Here is a 21,702-nt window from a genome sequence, read left to right as displayed (position 1 = left end):
ATTCATGCTCTGCTATGTAAGTCCATTTTTTTCCTTTGCTGTATTTTTCCAAAGTTCTTACATTTATTATGGCATTTCTGTTTGACTTGGAGTAGAGAATTAGCTTAAAAGACCCAGGGATGAGATGGAAGTTGTCTAAAGCCTTGGAATTATTCAATATCTGGAGTAGCCTATGCAATGGAGTGCCAAGGTCTGCAATGAGTCTGATTTGATTCAGGGTGAGTCAGATGTCTAATCTGACCTTGACCCTTTGCCACGGTCCTCTTGGCATTGGGAAGCAATAGTTTCTTTTCCCTGTTTTTCTTCTCCATGCTCAGTAACATAAGGTTTATATAAGCTTCTTACAGGCATACTCTTCCTTTCATTTCTCTGTGAAGGTGTACCCAGTTGTCTCAGAATTCAGTTTTGGTGAGTAGTGACTAACTTTGTCAATCACAGAAGTATTTCTGGATCTGTGGTTGTTATAGTTTGAATGTGAGGTGTCCCCCAAAAGCTCATGTGTGAGACAATGCAAGAAGGGTCAAGGAGAAATGATTGGGTTGTGAGAGTCTTAACCAATCAGTGAATTAATTCCCTGATAAGGGTTAGCTGAGTGGTAACTGAGGGTGGAGAGGGTGTGGTTGCAGGAGTTGGGCATTGGGTGGTGTGGCTTTGGGGTATTATTTTGGATCTAGGGAGTGGAGTCTCTCTCTCTGCTTTCTGATCATCATGTGAGCTGCATCCCTCCAGCACGCTCTTCTGCCATGATGTCATGCCTCACCTTGACCTGAGGAGTAGAGCCAGCTGTCTACGGACTGAGTCCTCTGAAACCATGAGCCCCTAAATAAACTTTTGTTCCTCTAAAATTGTTCTGTTCAGGTCTTTTAGTCACAGCAGCAAAAAAGCTGACTAAAACAGTGGTCCATAGGCAATTTCAGCAAAAATGTAATAAATATCTCAACATTTAACTTGCTAATTATGGTGATGTCAGAGGTCAAGTTTTAGGGAATGTTTCCCAACTCTTTTGTACTATTTTCAGAGTGAGTTTCGGTCTATTTTATATCCACTGTGTGTACACTGGCACTGTATACACAACCATGACCTTCCCTGAGGAGCCACAGATTTATCTACACATAATTCAATTCCTTGCTTATGGTCTTTTACTTGATCCTATGAACTTCTTGGAATATGATGGAATGATACAGATTATCATCTGCTCACCAGAATATGCTAATAGAAGAATAAATATAAATAAGAATAATAGAATATGGATTTTCAGAACTCTTGTCTTTATTCTCTCAAGAGGATTCTCTGAAGTTTTTCTCTTTAGGAGATGTTGTGATAGAATAAAGACATAGGTTTTAAATTAGACCTAATTAATTGGGAGATGCATAACTGAGAAAATTCATTTTTTAAACTCAGCATCATTACTATAAAGTAGGGATAACAGTAGTACCTAACATGGGTGATTATTGATACAATTAAATAAGCTAGTTTGTGTAAGATATTTAGCAATACACAGTGTCTGGCACATTGTAAGCTCATGATAAAATTTGGCGATTATTATTTTAGGAGGAGTACATGAGATATTCTTAGTAAGATTTTTAGCATAGTGCTAGGCACATAATACATACTGGGCACATAATACATACTGGGCACTTAATAAATGCTGGATTCCTCTTATTTTTCATTTAGAGTCTCAAATTTACTTTCTTTATTCCATACCCTAGCAATGTTGTGCAGAGGAATTTAGGAGCTTTTCATAGAATTTCAGGATTTCATAGCATCCAAAAGCAAAGTTAAATAAAATGTAAGCAGTGATTCTGCCACTGTCTGGAAATATTCTAGTTGTCACAACTAGGCTTGTCACCTAGTGGATTGAGGCTAGAGATGCTGCTACACAGCTGGGCAGGTCCCTACTTCACCTTCACTGAAAACAAGGAATTATCCTACCCTAAAAACCATAGTGCTGAGTTGAGAAACTCTGGTTTAGATGTGTACATTCTCTGAATTTAGAGAAGCTATTATATCTTTAGAATGAGCAAGAAAATGAGGGGTGATGCTGTTTGGGATTATAAATAATTGGTTAATTTATGAAACATATTCTCCACTAAAAATCATTATCTTCTCCACAAAAGTTATATAAAATATCATAGATGGTATTATACAATACATCAAAAAATGGATATATTTTAATGTTTTACACCATACTACATTTTGAATCTACCCTTAAAACAGATGGGCATTTTTTTTGAGAAACCCTGGTGAGTAAAAGAAGTTAAACTCCCAAAGAAGATCAAAAGTGAGGAATTCACAAGCAACAATCGCAGTGAATTAATACTTAGCTGCTATTTAGGATTCTAGCAACAGCCTTGTGGCCAAGGGAGGAAGGGGTCCTTGAGCCCATTGCAGCTCCCAGAGACCATTAGTCAGCCAATGGCTCCACAAGAGCATGCCAGCTTATCAGCTTAAGCAGCTTTGGTTGTAATGTTGACAAGAGGCTGGGCACAGGGTTTAAAGGCAAAGAAAAAATATGAGAGTGTGAAAATTTAAAATTAAAATCCGTTTGAATGTTTTTCTACAAAGATACAGACAGCTTAATTGAATCCTTTTGCCTCCTGGTGTCTCAGGTCAAACCTTGTCAGTAGTTCCTTATGCATCTCAATAACTGAGTTCAGGGGCTAGGAATGTAGCTCAGTGGTAGAGTGCATGCTTAGCATGCAAGCATGAAGCTCTGGGTTTGATCCTCAGCACCACAAACAAAACACAACACACACATACATGCACACACACACAAACCTCTACCCATTATAACTGACCATTTCTGGTCAGGTTGTGGGAGGGTAACAGAAAGAGAAGGTTGACATTGAGAATACTCTTTTGGCCAGGAATATCCTAAACATTCCTTATGTTGCACAAAGATGGTTAAATGACCTTGTTACATGGAGATAAGTGCATTTTCAGAATGTATGTTTCTGATTAAAAGAGAATAAAGAATTTCTGGGCCAGGAAAGTGGGTTGAGTGTCTGTCTTTCCTTCAGGAGTGTTTGCTCATTGTGGAAGGTAACTAAGAGTCTAAGATCCTGGATGGCACTTTTGAGAGCCTTGCAGAGCTATGGGTAGGAATTATCATTGAAGGCCTATCAAGTGGGGGCCCAGAGAACTCCCCTGCATTCACTTTTGGGTTAGGTCTCTGAAGGTCTATGTCTTAGGCACAATCCTAGGAGCAACTTCAACAAGTCCTCACAGGGACTGCACTCAGATTTGAATATCTCAATTTATGAAGTTAGAATGTAGTGGTCCTAAAGGGTTGGTGTCCTCAGGGACCAGGCAGAAACAAATGGAAACACTTTTTGGAAAAGATGGCATCATGACATCATCCCATGCTTAAAATTATTTTTATAAATAATTTTAAAAATATGATTTCCCAAGCTAAAAATATTTAGAAAGCACAAAACAACATAAAAACATGAAAAGAAAAAAAAAGTAGAACCATTACATGGGGACTTCAGATATTGAAGTCATCAAAACAGACTTTAAAACAAATATACTTTCATTTTTTACAATGAAATATTTAAAATACAAGAATTATAATATTGCAGGAAATAGGAAATGATAAAATAAGACCCAAGTGGATAATTCTAGAGCTGAAAATAAGAGACATGAAGAACTTTAGATGAGATTAATAGATGAGACTTGTCAGAGTTGAGGAAAGGATTGCTAATCTAAAGGATTGCTAAGGAGAAAGCCTAACAGATGACCATCTGGAGTCCCAGAAGGAGAAGAGAGAGGAAGTGAGGATGAAGATTGTTTGATGAGACAATGTCTGAGCACCTTCTAAGAAGGATATCAAGAAACAGGGCAAGAAGCCTGAGAGCTAATAAGGCTAAATGAAAATAACCATACACTTTGGCATATAGCTGTTAAACTGTAGAAAGAAAAAGGAAACAATCTTTAAAATAGGCTAAGATTACCTTCAAAGAAGCAGAAATTAAGCTGAGAACTGATTTCTGAACAGTGACAATGTTCAATGTTCACCAGATGACAACAGAAACAAAAGAACAGCCAGAGGAGGCATCTTTTAAGAATAAAAATGGAATAAAAATATTTTTAGACAAGTGAAAACTGAGAAAATTCTTTAGACAAAATATTGCACTAAAATAAATACTAATTAGAGAGTATTCTTCAGGTTGTGGAAAAAGCATCCAAGATGGAAGCTCAGAGGTAAAAAACTGAAGAAATTAAAGTGGAAAAATGTGGGAGCCCATATAAATAAATATTTATCATATACAATAGTAATAAAATGTTCACATGAATATATCTATGTATAATAAAAATGATAATATGTAAGTTGAGAAAAGAACAAGAAGTTAAAATAGTTTAACATTCTCAATTAGTCAAAGCTGCCATTATAATCTCTAGGCTAGACGCTAAAAGAACACTTGATAAGATTAGGTAGTTTCTGAGAAAACAGAGGGAAAAGTAGAATTATAAAAATAATCCAGTGAGGACTTTAAAAGTATGTGCTGGATTAGGGGCTGTCCTTACCAAAAAAAAAAAAAAAAAAAAAAAAAAAAAAAAATTGTGAAGAAACTTGACCCTACATAAAAGTCCAGGTGATTATAATCTATTTGTGAAAAGAAAAATAATAATGCTTCTAGAAGAAAATTAAGGAGAATGACTTCATGACCTCAAGGTAGGCAAAGACTTATTCAATAGAACAATAAATGTACTAAACAAAAAGAAAAAGTTTGACAAAATTGAGTTACCTTGAAATTAGACACATCTTTTATTGAAAGATATTATTCAGAGAATGAAAAGGTCACACAATGGGAGAAGATGTTTGCTGCGCTTAACCAGCAGAGGTTTCGGATTTAGGCTTAAACAATTCCTACAGTGAATATGAAGAAGGCACAACCCCAAAGAAAAGGAGCTGAGGGACTTGGGTGGACACTGCACACAGGAGCACAGCCAAGTGACCAATAATTAAATGAAAAGGAGCTCAACAAATGTTAGTGATCAGAACCAGAAGGAAACATCAACACATTAGTGAAAGTTCAAATTATAGAAGATTCCAAATGTCCGTGAAGATTTGGAGTGATAAAAATTCCCATATGCAGTTGGCGGGAATATGGATTGTTATAGACATTTAGAAAACCATTTGTCATTACCTATTAAACTTTAAGATATGTAGACTCTATGATCTCAGGAGTTCATTCCCAGGTTTATACCTGACAAGAAATGTGTCTGCTCGAGCACCAAGAGATATTTAAGAAGATATCCAGGGCATTGTTATTTGTAATAGTCCCAAACTATAGTTAACTCAGAATTTCTATCAATAGTACAATGAATAAATTGGTTTATTCATACAACAGAACATCATACAGTCATGAAAATGAACTACAACCAAATGGAATTACTTTGAAAATACACTGTATGAAGGAAGTCAGATATAAACAAAATTATTTTGTATGATTTCATTTATATAATTTTAAAAAATGAGGCAAAAATAAAATACAGTTTTTAAGGATATATGTTTAGGTGATAAAACTACAAAGAAAAATAAGAAAGCAGTTGCCATAATAGGCAGGACAGTGGTTATCTTTGGCAGGGGGCAGAACCTACAGTTATTGAGAGAAGGTATAAAGGGTGTTTTAGAGTGCAGGAAATGTTGCATTTATTTATTTTTGTGGTGTTTACATGGGAGAATTTCTAATACATAAGCTGTATGTTTTCATTGCATGCATGTTGCTGGTTGGGTGTTATAATTTCCATTTAAAAACAAGGTAGTGGGGCTGCATGTGGTGGTGCACACCTGTAATCCCAGTGGCTCAGGAGGATCGAGTGTTCGACGCCAGCCCTAGAAACTTTGGGAAGCTGTAAGCAACCTAGTGAGAACCTGTCTCAAAATAAAAAGGGCTGGGGATGTGGCTCAGTGGTTAAGCACCCTTGAGTTTAATTCTCAGTATCAAACAAACAAATAAAAACCCGAAGGTAGTGGGGCAAATAATCCAAATAATGACCTAGAACATTCTGACAGCAGACAAAATACTGGTCCTAAATATATAACTGGGACTTTTAATGGTAATTTTGCTTCCTATTTATAGCCTGGATAATGTGTTCAGAGGGCTGCAGTGATCCAATGTCAAAATGAGAAAATGGAAAGATTCCTACTTTTTGGTGCCTATTTGAATTTGGCTCCTTTTCAATTCCTTGGATATTTGAAAATTTTATAGGTATTCATTATTACAGGTCAACTTTGATTTAAAAATCTGATTTGAGGGAAGATCTGGATAAACAAACACTTTGTGAGGGTGTTTGCAGCAGAGATTTAGGATTGCTATTGTTTGTGGCTACTACAAATGAAAGAAAATCAGAAGAAACATTTTCAAATAACATTCTCTGAAATATTCATTAAGGTGAATCCTCAGAGAGAGTTGCAAGAATTCTCTAAAGTTTTTATAACTAAAATGCAGGGTGAATTTCAGATATATTGACATATATTCTACTCACTCTCTATGTTTTAGTATTGAACCTCTAAGCTACTGCACACCCACCTCCTCCAATAACTAGAAGCTATATTATTTCAGTCCCGGCAATTGTAATGAAGTTTTTATAAGAAAGATAACAGAACATGAGGATTGAATCCTGGAAATAAGAGCTCATTGTCCTATTGGAGAGTGAGTGATATTAGATTGTCTTGGTATATGAAAGTATTCTGCACATCTAAATTGCTACTATAAAACCAAAACTCAATATAACTTAAAATTGATAATGGCAGTTTCTACTGAAACTTACTGGTTATCCCAGACCTTCTTAATGTAAAATTTATGAAGACCTTTTAACACAATACACACTGTTGAGCATGATTCTATCAGTGCTGGCAAATCCAGCCTCTAAGAACACAACATATATGAAGAAACACACACACACACACACACACACACACACACACACACACTTTACCATGGGTTGAAGATCTGTCCTGTGCTAGGTACTGGGCTCTGTTTAACACGACATGCTCTGTTCTAATTCTCACAATGACCTTGCAAGGTGATTATTTGTTATCATCTTTTTAGAGAAAAGGAAGCTAAGACTCAAAGAGGTTAAGTTATGCCCCCAGGGTCACAGAACCAATTGACAATGATTGTGGAAAAGCATAGTATAGCAATGCAGTTTTATCCTTTTGTTCCTAGGTATATGACAAATACTTAGTTTTCGGTATGCACATCTCTAACTAAGCTCTATTACTACTTTGAAAGACTCGGCCTGCTTGTGTGTAAATATGGACACATTTATTCTTCCAAATGGAAGTCAAGGCTAACTCTGCACTACTGCAAATTGGGGCATGACTTGTCTATAGCTTGCATGGAAAAAAAAGTACTTTCCAGGTGGAAGTCAAATAGTGAGTTCTGTGAATGGAGAGGCAGGGACTACTTCCTGGTGGTGTTCTTTGAAATGCTGACAAAGGGGAACTTCAGAGAGAGATGAGTGGGGCATGGAGCTTTGTGGGGGTGTGTGGATGCAAGTGTGCCAAGTTCCTACCTTCTGATTGATTTTCATCGTCTCTTCAGTGTGGTAGAGAAGGAGCTTCTCCCCGGAAGAAGTCAGGTTCACGTACACCTGGAGGCAGGGGTACTGAGAGAGTTTCCAGCAGTCTGGCCCACAACTGAAGGAGCAATTAAATGTCTCCGTGATCGACGCATTCAGCAAGGTACATTGAGTCTCTTCAGTCCATACACTAGAGAGAAAAGGAAAGAGTGAGCATAGGCCAAGAGCTACTGGCAAGGAAGATGTGAACAGAGGGGATGGTTGCTTAGCTCCTGGGCCTGAAGTCTTTTCCAAATCTATAATATGATCTGTCTGTGTAAAGTTTATGCTTTTGAATAGAGCCACTTTAGGAAAACTCTAACATAGCGTAGGCAAACTTTGGAACCTGAGAATTTTCTCAGTGACTTCCATTGGACATAATATTCTCCAAGGCTCAATTTGTTCATTTCCTTATTGAATTTGCTGATAAGCACAAAGGTATATTTCTTTTTTTTAATTATTGTAAACAAATGGGGTACAACTTGTTTCTCTGTGTGACAAAGACATATTTCTAAATAATGACCTGTGCTCGCCCTGTCTTTCTGCATGTATCACTTCTTGCTTTGCCCCAGTCCTTACCTCTGCTACGCCTCTCTCGGGGCTTCCTTCACCCCAACCCCCACCCCCGCCCAGTTTGTAGGCAGAGAAGGTGTATGGGCAGAAGAGAGGAAAGAAAGGGGCGTAGTGGCTTGGGGTCCAACTTGAGAGATGGGAGGACAGAGATTTAGTGCCTGAAGGTCATTCTAAAAAGGGAAAAAAAAGATAACTCCTGGGTTATGCTAAGAGCAATTACTTATTTGAATTCTTTTAATTCCAATTGGTGCTTCACATAAGTTATCTTCTTTTGTTCTCCAACAATCCTGCAAGTTGGGTATTAATTCCTTTTGAAGGGGAGTGAATCGAGGGTCAAAGAAATCATGTAACATGTGCAAAGACATGTAGCTGGTAACCGATCAAAGTTGTGATTCAACACCATCCGGGGTTTCTGTAAGCCCTCACTCATTCTATTGTGCTGTGCTGCTTCTCCATAAAAGCAGTAGAAAAGAAACCCTTCTGTGCAGACTAATGGGTTAATAAGGATGCCCCAAGGCCTCTCAACTGGAAAGAGTTCAGCTGCCCCTTGGTCATCTTTAATTTTAGATTGCCTTTACTTTTATGATCAAGGTTAACATTTGTAATTAGAAAGTAACACACCAGCAATCAATGCTTTGCTTCAGGATATAAACTGATTACCATAGTGATTGGAAAACAACATGTTTTTGTGCAGATTAATACTCTTTCCTTTTGTTGGACAGACATCCACAGCTTCCTGCACTTTTGCATGTGTGAAATTCTATGCCAGAGGCAGGATACTAGACCTGCTCTCCTCTGGTGTGGCAAAACTGTATTTTCCTGGATAATGGATGGTCATATTTTACTTGTACAATGAGGAAAAAGTCTTAGATGGTTCCAAGCAGATGTGAGGATTTGAAAGGGGTTTTGGAATCAACAAACCCTGGGGTCCTGAGGCATCAGCACTTTCATTGAGAAAGAGCACAGCTGAAGGCCATCAGAGAAACAGAGCCGAACAGCCACAAATGTGAAAGACGGTGCCTTAATTTCAGCAAATTACTGTATTTCAGCTACATTTTTGCTTCTAAAATGAAGCTATTAATTTAGATTGAGAAATGAATGCCCCAAAATGGTTTGATTTTCTTTTGGATGGAAACTTCAATTTTTTATTTGAAAGCGTCCTGTTTCTTTAAGCTGAACTGTTGCGAGACTTCCCCCATTAGTTTTAGTGATGCTGGGCTCACCTGTGCTTCAAGTGTCCAATTTATGGTCAACAGTCAGCTAGAGATGCTGCTGGGATTTATCCCATGGCTAACTCAGGAGGGAACATACTAACTGTCTCACTATTTATTTGCCTCCCTATCTATTCAGTAAACCTAGGGGCATTAAATAAAAAGCGTTCAAAATCTGTTATTTTAAAAGGTCGATGCACAGCAGTTTCTCAACCTTGACAGTATATTCGTATCCCTTGGGGAGTTTTAAAAGATACTGATGAATGGGTCCCACTGCAAACCTGTTTAATCTAACTTTCTGGGATGATGGTGGGGGCTGGGCATCAGCATTTTTAAAGTTTTTATGGGCTGTGCAGTTGAGAAGTACTGATATGGAGGGAGATGGAAGGGCCACACAGGGTGGCAGAGGAAAGCAGGTGGGAAGAGACAGATGTGAAGGAGCAAGACTAGGTATGCCACCATAAGCAGGCTGTGCCTTTGCAGGCTAAGGCTGGGCCACATGCTAAAGGTAAAGCTCTCTCTCTTTTAAACCTCAGTTTTCCTATTTTTATGATAAGGATATTCATACTTACAGTGTAGTGACCAGACTAAAACATTGTAGGAAAAGCCTTTGACAACAATAGGCAGCTTACACATAAAATTATCATCATTATTATTATTAGGTGGCATTATTAAAGATATGTAAGAGGCACTTCTGGAAGTTTTTATTAGGAAAGAAAGTGAGGAAGATGACCTCAGGGTTGACTGAGCAATGGGGGCGGAGACTAGCGGCAGTGTCCGCCCTGCCCAATGGCATTACCTCTGCATATATGAGCGCAGGAGTGTGATTCCCAGAAGGAAGTACATCATGATGGAGCACACCATCATAGCCAGTCCCAGGAGAATGGCTCGGTCCTCTCCGGCCTTCAGTGCTGTGACAGTTTTCCTTTTGTCCAGGAGGTCGTGGTCCCTGATTTTTTGGTAGATATTTCTGAAGTTGAAAAATGATGCAGTATTATATAAAGTTCAGAGTGGCATGCCCCTGGAGAGTGGGTAAGTTTCTACCCCCGACTTGCTGGAGCTGAGAGACCCAGAGGAACTTTCTGCACCTGCCTGAGTGTGATCAGATCCCAGCACGTGCCCATCCCCCACCACACATGTGTGCCCTCTCTCTCTCTCTTTCACACACACACAAAGCGCACATGCACACATGTGCACCAACCTGAGCACACAGGAGCCCTCCTTCTTTACCTTGGGACTCCCATTTAACAGTAAATTAATTTTCCTTTTCTCATTCTAGAGAAAGAAAGCAATTCCTCAAACCTCAAAATAATGCTTTGGGTTCATTGACTTTACCATCTATCAAGTCGTTTACATTGATGTCTTTAGTAATTTCTGCATACCTAATTGAGCATTAATTCAAATAAATGGCAGCATACATCAGAAATCTATCAATTTAATCATGCTATTTCCTCAGCAGGGATAGACAGAGGCTATTTTGATTAACATTTTTTCTCAAGCTTAGGATTGCTTAGGGCTCTTTTGGCTTGAGCTTTATAAACAACATGAAGATGTGGGTTGGTGACCCAGCCTTTTTCTTATATGTGTAAATACTCGGGTGAGTTAGAAAAGTTTTAGTCAAATCAAGGCAAATCAAGGCTGGTCTCCATAACTTTGGACAGTTTTATTAGTACTTTCATTTTGGGTTTTGGAGCAGCAATATAGGAACATGAGACTGATGTCAAATTGTGTCCTGAGTTCAAATCTGAATTTCACTGTTTATTAACTGTGTGTTTACTAATGGTTTCCTGCAAAGTGTAAATAACATTTGAAAGCTTTGTAATGGCTAAATGGGATAGGGGTAGGTTGATATTCTTGAAAAATGACTGATGTAGGTATTTAATAAAGGTTCTCATTCAAAAAATGGGGTGGACATAAAATCAATAAAGATATCGCCAACCTAAATAACACTGTAAATCAAATGGACCTAATGGACAACTACAGAATATTCCACTCCAAAACAGCTGAATTTGTCTTTCTCTCAGCTGTGAATGGAATATTTTCCAAAATAGATCATATTCTAGGTCACAAAGCAAGTCATAGCAAATAAAAAAAATATAATTTCATGTATATTATCAGATAATAACAGAATGAAGCTAGAAATCAAAAGAAAGAAAAATAATAAAAACCACATAAACATAGGGAGATTAAATAGTACTATCTTAAATGAAGAATGGATCAAAGAGGAAATGAGAGTAGAAATCAAGAAATTCTTAGAAATAAACAGGAACAGAGATATAATATATCAAAATCTCTGGGGTATAAAAACAATTCTAAGAGGAAAATTTATAGCACTGAATGTCTACATTAAACAATTAGCAAGGCCCCTCAAAAATAAGTTTATGTTCCACCTCAAGGCCTTAGAAAAAGAAGAACAAACTAACCTCTAAACCAGTAGAAGACAAGAGAAAATTAAGATCAGAGCCGAAATCAATGAGACTGAGAACAGGAAAATAATATACAGGATCAATGCAATGAAGAGTTTGTTCTTTGAAAAGATAAATAAGATTGACAAACCCTTTATCCAAAGTATTCAAAAGAAAGAGTGAAAAGCGGCAAATCAACAATATCAGAGATAAAAAAAAAGAGACAGCATTATAGACCCTTCTGAAATCCAGAGGATTATCAGAACTATTTTGAAAATTTATATTCTAATAAACTGAAAAATCTGGAAGACACTGACAAATTTCTAGATACATATGACCTCCCCAAACTGAATCAGGAAGATATAAAAAATCTAAAAAGACCAATATTAAGTAATGAAATTAAAACTGCAATTAGAAGCCTTCCCAAAACAAAACAAAACAACAAAAAAAACAGGGTTGGGGATATAGCTCAGTTGGTAGAGTGCTTGCCTTGCAAGCACAAGGCCCTGGGTTCAAATCCCCAGCACTGCAAAAAAACAAAAAAACAAAAAAACAAAACACCAGAAAAACCCAGGACCTGATAGATTCTTAGCTGTGTTCTAGCAGAACTTTACAGAAGAACTAACAACGGTCTTTCTGAAATTATTCCATGAAATTGAAAGAGAGGGAATACTTTCCAAAACATTTCATGAAGTCAGTATAACCCTATTAACAAAACCAGACACAGATGCATTAAAGGAAAGAAAACTATAGACCAATACCCCTGTTGAACATAGATGCAAAAATTTGTAATAAAATATTAGAAAACCACATTCAAAAACACATAAAAGAGATATTACACCATGATCAAGTGGGTTTCATTCCAGGGATGCCAGGTTGGTTCAACATACACAAATCAATAAATGTGATTCATCACTTATACAGAATTAAGGACAAAAAATACATAATCATCTCGAGAGATGCAGAAAAGGCCTTTGATAAAATTCAACACTTATTGATGTTAAAAATGCTGGAGAAGCTAGGAATTGAAGGAACATAACTCAACGTCATAAAGGCCATTTATGACGAGCCCAAAGCCAACATCATGCTAAATGGAGTAAAACTAAAAGCATTTCTCTAAAGTCAGGAACAAGATAAGACTGTGTACTCTCACCATTCCTATTCAATTTTGTCCTCAAAATATTAGCCAGAGTGATCAGGTAAAGGAAGGAAACAAAAGGGAACAAACAGGAAAAGAAGTCATCAAACTATCTCTGTTTGCCAGTGATACGATCCTGTACCTAGAAGACCCAAAAATCTCCACCAGAAAACTTCTAGAGCTTATAAGTGAGATTAGCAAAGTAGTAGGATACAAAATCAACACCCATAAATCAATAGTTTTCCTATACTCCAACAGTGATTCAACCAAGGAAGAAATAAGGCAAACCATCCCATTCACAAAAACCTCAATAAACACACACACACACACACACATATAGATATACCTATATACACATACATACATACATACACATACATATATTTGGGGATTAATCAAAGGTGGTAAAAGAGCTCTACAATGAAAATTATAGAACACTGAAGAAAGAAATTGAAGAAGACCTTAGAAGATGGAAAGACATCTGTGTTCTTGGATAGCCAGAATCAATTGTCAAAATGGCCACACTACCAAAAGCAATATACACATTCAATGCAATAACCATCAAAATACCAATGACATTCTTCATAGAATTAGAAAAACAATTCTTAAATTTATTTGGAAGAATAAGAGACCCAGAAGAGCCAAAACAATACTAAGCAAGAAAAGCAAAGCAGAAGATATCATAATACCTGAACTTAAATTATATTACAGAGTTCTAGTAATAGAAACAGCATGATATTGGCACCAAATGGACATGAAGACCAATGGAACAGAATAAAAGACACAGAGACAAATCTACATACCTATAGCTGTCTGATATTTGACACAAGCACCAAAAATATATCTTGGAGAAAAGACAGCCTTTTAAAAAATGGTACTGAGAAAACCAGATAGCTGTATGTAGAAAAATGAAATTAGATCCCTCTCTCTCACCCTACACAAAACTCAAATTGAAATAGATCAAAGACTTATGAAATAGACCAGAAGTTTTAAAATTGCTAGAAGAAAAGATAGGGTTAATACTCCACCACGTAGGGGCTGGTACCAACTTCCTTAACAAAACTCCCAAAAAGCAAGAAATAAAGTTAAGAATCAATAAGTGGGATGCCAGCAAACTAATAAGCTTCTGTACAGCAAAGGAAATGATTAAGAGTGTGAAGGAGAGAGCCTACAGAATTGGAGAAAATCTCTGATGGGAGATTAATAATCAGAATATATATAAAAAAATACTCAAAAAACTTAACACCAAAAGTACAAATAACCCAATCAATAAATGGGCAAAAGAACTAAACAGAAACTTCTCAAAAGAAGATACACAAATGGCCAACAAATAAATGAAAAAATGTTCAACAACTCTCACAATGAGGAAAATGCAAATCAAACTACACTAAAATTTCATCTCACTTCAGTCAGAATGGCAATGATCAAGAATATGAACAACAATAAATACTGATGAGGCTGTGGGGAGAAAGGTACACTTGTTTATGGTTGGTGAAACAGCAGACAAGTACAACCATTCTGGAAAGTAGTATGGAGGGTCCTCAAAATACTAGGGATGGAATCACCACACGATCCCACTATCACACTCCTTGGTATTTTCCCAAATGATCTAAAATGGGCATAGTATGGCAATACATCCACCTCAATGTTTATGGCTGCACAATTCACAGTAGCTAAATGATGGAATCAACCCTGATGCTCGTCAACGGATAAATGGATTAAGAAATTGTGATTGATACACACACACACACACACACACACACACACACACACATAGAGAGAGAGAGAGAGAGAGAGAGAGAGAGAGAGAGAGAGAAATTCTATTCAGCCATAAAGAAGAATGAAATTCTGACATTTGCCAATAAATGGATGGAAATGGAGAATACCATGCTAAGTGAAATAAGCCAAACTCAGAAAGGTTGAATGTTTTCTCTCATATATGGAAGCTAGAGTAAAATTAAGGAAAGGGGGAGGGAAGGATAGGGTAACATAGAGAACTAATTAAATACAAATTAGGAGACAAGCAAAAGGAAGTCTAGTAGAGTAGAGGAAGGAGAAGGGGAGAGGGGAGAAGGGAGAGAGGGCGGGAGGGAAAAAAGGGGGATGATGAACTAAAATCAATTTCAATACATGTCTGGGTTTGTCAGGATGAACCTAACCACTGTGTATAACTAGCTCTTATTTAAAAAAAATGGAGTGGGAGCTATGGCTTAATGACATGAATGTTGGAACATCCTAAAATTTCTACTGTTCTCCAAAGAATATCTGCAGGATGGAATGGCACGGAAATGAATACTTTATAAAGCTTAGGAATGGAGGATTGGATTTGAAGCAAGCAGGAGAAGGAAGACAAGGTGAGAAAATTCTGGGGGTGTTGGTGCTTGGGGAGATGAGTGAGAAGTAGGGGTAGGAAGGCAAGGCTTGGGAACTCCAGACTCCTGGTGAGCCAGATGCACCTTGGGCGCTCTCAGTTTCTATTTTGATAGGGAGCTTTGTGTGGCCAGGCAATGGGAGTGGGAAAAGGAACATTGCTGGCCTATTAGATCTGGAAATAGGACAAATGGAACACTGAAAACAGAGAAGGAAGCTCTCGAGCCATTTTTTAAGCTTTAAACAAAAGTCAACAAGCACAAGACAGACCACATTTTCCTTTAATATTATTATCATTGTTTACTCATGTTTCTTGGGAAAGCAGAGTAGAATCCAATGTGGAATTTGCAGGGGAAAAGAGGCGCCCATTATTTGCACAATTGTGTGTACATTTATGGCTATATTTAGCTTTGTGCTCCAGAATGACCTTAGTGTTGTTTGTGGCTAATATCTGTTCTGATTGGCTGGTTCATTCTGGAATGATCGTTAAATATTTTGGTTACCTGTAAAAACTAGAGAATGTGTTTAATATATTTCCAGAAGGTTTTAGGGTAGAGTATTTATTAATCTAGTTACCAGTGTATGAAATTAATTATTCATCTAATTGTTATCAGCATTATTTTAAAGTTCTCTTCATGAAGTAGTTTATGAAGTTTATCTTTCCTCAAGGAGTGAGGAGGGAGGAGAGCCAGTTACTTCCATGTCTTCATTCATCATCTTTCCTGGCCTGTTCTTCCTGTCTTCCTGCCACCCTCACTCACTCTAGTCTGTTTGTTATCATTGCCAGAGAGACTTGGAGAGACCACATTTTTCATTATCCTCCAGCTTACAAGCTCAATGCCCTTGGATTAGCTGGCCTGCCCTGCTTTTGACTTCCACAGACTGGCAACCACCCGCCTTCTGTCTTCCCATTCTTTTTTGAGATTTTCTTTGAAAATTGTACGGTTTACATCAAAGCTCTTTAAACTTGACCTTTTATGAACTTGGGAAAAGAAATCAGTTCCCATTAGCAGCTAAAGCCAGTGGGCAGGAAGACTTCTGAAGCAGGAAAAGATAGGCTGAGACTGAGTGACTTCAAAGACCTGCTGTAAAATAATAATCCGATGTTGCTTCACTATTATTTATCAACATGTATTTAACTCTGATGGCTGCCATTGAGATTTGCATTTCCTGCAGATGGAAGCCATCGAGGAGAGAGCAATAGTCTCCTAGTTCTAGAGCATTAGGCTGTCACGCAGCATTTCTTATGTCACTCTATACTCATAAAATAGATGAGGAATAATCAGTCAGTATGTCACCAGAGCAAGAACCATATAAAAATGATTCAAACAGGTAATATAAAAACAAATCACTATTTGAAAATGATTAACAAATGCTCTTCATATATTCTGGAGTCAGTGGATGGGAGAAGTGACTGGTTTCCACATGGCTCAAAGGCATCTGGGAAAACAGGATCTTACCCAGTGAAATGAAAGTGGTGAGCAGGGTGAGCCACATCCAAGGTATCAATAAATAAATAATTATTGAATTAAAGGATAATTGAAAGGAGTGAATGAATAGTTTGAAAGATCAAAATGTTTAGTTAGATCCATAGATTTATCTTGAGTGCTGGTAACCTTGTTTCTGGGAAGCTGGTCTTTGCCCAATTAGAAGAAAGACATAAAAATAATATCAACATATGGAGGTAAGTTCAATGATGGAATTACTCAGTATTCTGAGTAACAGTATCCTGTTATTGAGGGAACAGGATAGGGAGTCAGGATTGTGGTTTGGGAAGTCTTCCTGGAGTAGCATCCTAAACAGACTCTTCAAGTTTGGTTTGGAATTAATGCAATGAGACAAGGAGTTGAGGACAGTGCAGATGGAAGGGAACACATGAACAAATGCTATGGCACCTATCAGAAACCACAAGTCTGTAGGTATCACTGGGGTGAGTGTGGGTTAGAGGAAACGGGGCAGATATGTTTGGAAAGGTAGGCTATTTAGGAAGGGTTTTGTAAGTTCTTCTAAAGAGATTGGCCTTTGTCCTGTAGTCAAATGGGAAGCTGTCAGTGGGTGACATGAGCAGAATTGAGTTTCAGAATGACCATGGTGGCTGCTGTGTGCAGATTAGATTATCAGTGGAATAAGACTTAAATCATAGAGAAGAATTGGGAGATTGTAACAGTAAAGTTGGTTAAGGATGATCAGGCCTAATCCAGGATGGAGGTAGGCTGGAAAGAAGAGGATGTTTGGAGAAATATCTTGGAGATAAAATGTCAGAATTTGGTGATAGATAGAATGTAGAAGCTGATGAGGGAGTGAGGAAAAGGATATGGTTTTATAAGTGTTTTTTTTTTTTTGCGGTGCTGGGGATCGAACCCAGGGCCTTGTGCATGCAAGGCAAGCACTCTACCGACTGAGCTATCTCCCCAGCCCAAGGATATGGTTTTAGATCTATGTCTCAGTGCCTAACTTGGACAGCTGGGGGGATGGTGGAGAGTGGTGAGGCAGAACCCTTATTTTCTTACACTTTTCAGGTTTCAAAGAGAGGTTTTTTGTTGACCTTGCTAAGTAAGGAGGGAGAGGTTGATTGCACATTTGTAGATTCTCTCCCCCCAGGCTTGGGTGTCCTGAGCTCAGGGGAAGGAGTAGCAATTTGATTGATGAGATGGGTGATAGCCTGATACTCAGGGGACAAAATCTATCTCTTTTGGGTGAGTTTGAAGGTCAATGCTCATGTGTGGCACAACCTATTATTATTTAGAAAATTTCTTCCACACTCTCCTTTGCCTTTCAATATGTGCGCATCCTGAGCGTGGATGGGTTAGTGAAGTGGTCCCTTCCACACCGAGTTGTCTTCAGTGGTAGGTGGAAGGAGCGTGATGCTATGTTTTGGGCCTCAGGCCTACGTCTCAGCCTTCATACTAGGAAGTCTTGTACGTTGGGGGTTGCAGTGCCAATAGCTGAGCTGTTGTTTCATCTTCTTTTAGCTCTTCCTGTCTATGCTCTGTGAATCAACTTGAGAGGAGAAGGGATAGGGCCTTGGTGTGAGACATAAGGGAAGGAGTGTCAGTACAATTTACTGAAGTAGAGAGCTCAAGAGGAAGAATGAGTCTGGGTCATGATTGTGAATTCAGTTTTGGGTGGGTGTGCTGTTAGTCGGTATAGAGAAGAAATCTGACTTTATAAATTTGAAGTGGCAAAACTAAATTTAAGTTCTTTTGAGGCGGTGTTGGCTTCCTGGTGAACCATGAATCAACATGGGACAAAAAAGTGAATATTAATACATATTGACAATGAATAACAGGTATGTAGTCTTTACCACATACACAGGGAATCTTCTGTCCAAATAATTTTAGAGACTGGGAATTATTAATAAATCTTACAAGTCCAAGTTAAACAAAAATCTTTGTGATAAATATTCATGTAAACAAAAGATTTTCAAGTTGGGCCCAATGGCACATGCCTGTAATTCCAGCAACTCAGAAGGCTGAAATAGGAGGATCACCAGCCTGGATAACTTAATGGGACACTGTCCCACATAAAAACTAAAAAGGGTTGGGGGTGTAGCTCAGTGACAGAGTACCACTGGGTATAATCCCCAGTATTGCAAAAAAAAAAAAAAAAAAGATTTTTCAATTGTCCAATAAAATTTCATTTTTACCCCAAGTAATAGTCAACACAGTACAATTTTATTTCAAACACCATACTTGGGCACTTTCTTTAAATTTGATGTTTGGACTCATTCTATAATTCATAAGAAATTAGTTATGAGGACACACACACACACACACACATACACACAATGGACATAAGGAGTACACAGTGCAATAAAGGCCTCTCTTTGACCCTCATTCATTTAAAGTCAGATTTCCTTGGTTTCTATTCTATAAGGTGAAAGGTATTCAGGTTAAGGCAGGGCAAAGGCCATTATGAATTCATTTATTAATTTGTTAGTCAATATTTTAAGTCTTCATAAGAAGAACCACAAGGAGCTAAGTCCTGGGAACACAAAGTGAAGAAGCCTGACATCCTGAAAGAACTGAGTGAGATATTAATCATTACAAGGCCTGGTAATGGACTGATTAGAGAGGTGTACAAAAGGGAAGAAAAGAAAGCCGATACACTGAGGGCCAGTTTGCCAAAGGGTCAGTGACTGAATGGCTAATTCACAAAAAGTCAATTTATTGAAGGATCAGTTCACTAAATGAGTACCATTGTCTATTTTGCCATACTTAGAGATTTAACAAAGATTTATTTTAAGCAGTATTGTTTTAAATATAATACATGGTATGAATAAATAAAAGACTGTTTTAAGACTGCATTTAAAAAATTCATTTAATCATCAAGTATGTTCTTACTAATATATTCCTCTTAGCAGTATTTTAAAATTGGCCTGATTTTTTAAATAAGCTGTTTCCTAGTGAGGTTTAGTTTCTTTATAAATATATTAGTAAGAATATATTTATAGATACATCTTTCTTGAGAATATGAGTAAATATCTTCTGCTAATAGATAAAATAAACACAAACATTTCATTCAGGAGCCTTTTAGTTTATACTGATTTCTTTTTCCAAATCCTTTTTAGAGGCATTTGCTGTTTTGTTAACACTTAGGCATCACTCAGGTTGTTGTGGCAATTTCACATTGTGACAATTTTGTGAACCTGTCAGCTTTATCCATTAACCAAAATTTGTTTCTTTTACCTATTCACAAAGGACATAATAATTGATTTGGGATGGGAATAGTTAACAGCTTTTTCAAAATTCAGTGAAATTTAATTTTGTCTTCATGACATCAGTTTCCTGAATGTTCAGTTTGTCTCTGGTCCTGTTATCCCAACGGGGGTATCTGGGTGAGAATGGTGGGACCTTCTGAAAAAATGTTGAGGAAAACCAACAAAACGCACAGTCTGGCCTGCTGGCCTAGAGAGAGGGGAAACCCCGGCAGGGGAGGGGAGACCAGCAGCCAGAGAGAACGGGAGGGCATGGCCACGGTGGGGGCTGAGGGAGGACCAGAGGACAGAGAGAAGATAGGACTGGAGACAGAGGGTGTCTGGGACACAGAGAGGAGTAGAGAGAGAGACAGGAGGAGTCCCCCAAATAGGGGCCCTCTGTGGCCTTTCTAGTCTTCACTAACCAATTTAATGTGGATTATGATAGAACTATGTAGAGTCACAATGATCATACACAATTTTTGGTTCATTACCAAATTTAATACATTCATCAAAATGATTAGTTGGGAAATGGCATCTTTGGCAAATTGGCTTTAGCCACATTGACTATCACTGCACTAGGCATCCCTTGATATGAACATTCATGGCAGATGAATTGGCCCAGGGTTACGGTTAGAAGGATGAAATGGTTTAGAAGACTGTCATTTGGGAGCCATTACTTGATGTAAGTGGTAATGGCTGAGGGTTCTGTGATAAGACTGAATTGGGTCTTGGAAGAGCAAATAATTGAGAAGGGGGAGAGGATCTGGGAAGAATGTGAGAGAATGGGGGTAGTTAAGTGTGACTGGATTCCAGGATCTGGTGGGTGGGGAATGGTAATTAGCTAGTTAGATTGAGAGGGGCCAAGAATAAAGGATCTGTATGTCCTCTGAGGTTATGGGAGACATTAAGAGAATTTAAGCAAGTACAATAATTATATTTTCACTTTAGAAAGTTCACTTACATTAGTGTTTGTTGTTTGTTATCTAGAAAGGTTCATAGATCAAGGCAAAGATTGATTCTGAAACTCTTCCAATGTTTTAGATATTAGTTAAAGAGGGATTTTAAAAAGAAGTGGCAGAGGATATGAACAATTAGATCTGGGCATCATTTGTGTCCAGGATCAACTGTTAACCCTGTGGGTTTTAATGAGACTCTCTAGCTAGTAAGAAAAACAAAAGATGGATTGGGTACAAGAATATGGGAAGGACAAGAAGACAAGTCTGTGAAGGATCCTGGCACTGTCAGAGAGGTGTGGAGGTACCAGATGGGTATGGGAAGAGATCTAGGGAAGATATGAATTAGAAGAAAAGAATTAAGTAGACCTGAAATTACTTGACTGAGAGCTCTTCAGGAACTTGCACATAATATTTAATATACTGAATATTTATATTTATATCTCTATGGCCCAATGAATATTGAGTTGCTTAAGAGATAGAGACAGACCCCATTCATCTTTGTAGACTCAATCTCTTGCACTTATTAGGTTTATAAAATATGTTTTTATGTGGACTGGAAATAGCTACAATAAGCATAGATCGTGAAGTAACCAGCATAGGGAGGCTGAATGGGCAATTAAAACGAAATAAATCAGAAACCATGGCTAGAAAAGGCTCCTGGCTTCTTGCTTCCCATCAGTGTTCATTGGATTCTACCACCAACAAATTTAGTAACCTTCCAGAAAAAATTAAATCTTTCCAGGTACTGAGAACTCTAGTTTCCAGACTTCGAGGAGGATCT

General features: G+C 37.8%; 1 protein-coding gene across 1 annotated transcript in view; it reads right to left on the bottom strand.

The window, feature by feature from the left end:
• Kcnmb2 (potassium calcium-activated channel subfamily M regulatory beta subunit 2) overlaps positions 1-21,702 on the bottom strand; it is a 237,430-nt gene that overhangs the window by 6,731 nt on the left and 208,997 nt on the right. Inside the window, exons 3-4 of the mRNA XM_047565056.1 lie at positions 10,153-10,323; positions 7,525-7,720 (exon numbers count right to left, since the gene is read on the bottom strand). Coding sequence (XP_047421012.1) covers positions 7,525-7,720; positions 10,153-10,323 — 367 coding nt within the window. The remainder of the gene's footprint in view (positions 1-7,524; positions 7,721-10,152; positions 10,324-21,702) is intronic.

The sequence above is a fragment of the Sciurus carolinensis genome, chromosome 9 (genome assembly GCF_902686445.1).
Source record: "Sciurus carolinensis chromosome 9, mSciCar1.2, whole genome shotgun sequence".
NCBI lineage: Eukaryota > Metazoa > Chordata > Mammalia > Rodentia > Sciuridae > Sciurus > Sciurus carolinensis.
This window is presented reverse-complemented; position numbering and strand designations above follow the sequence as displayed.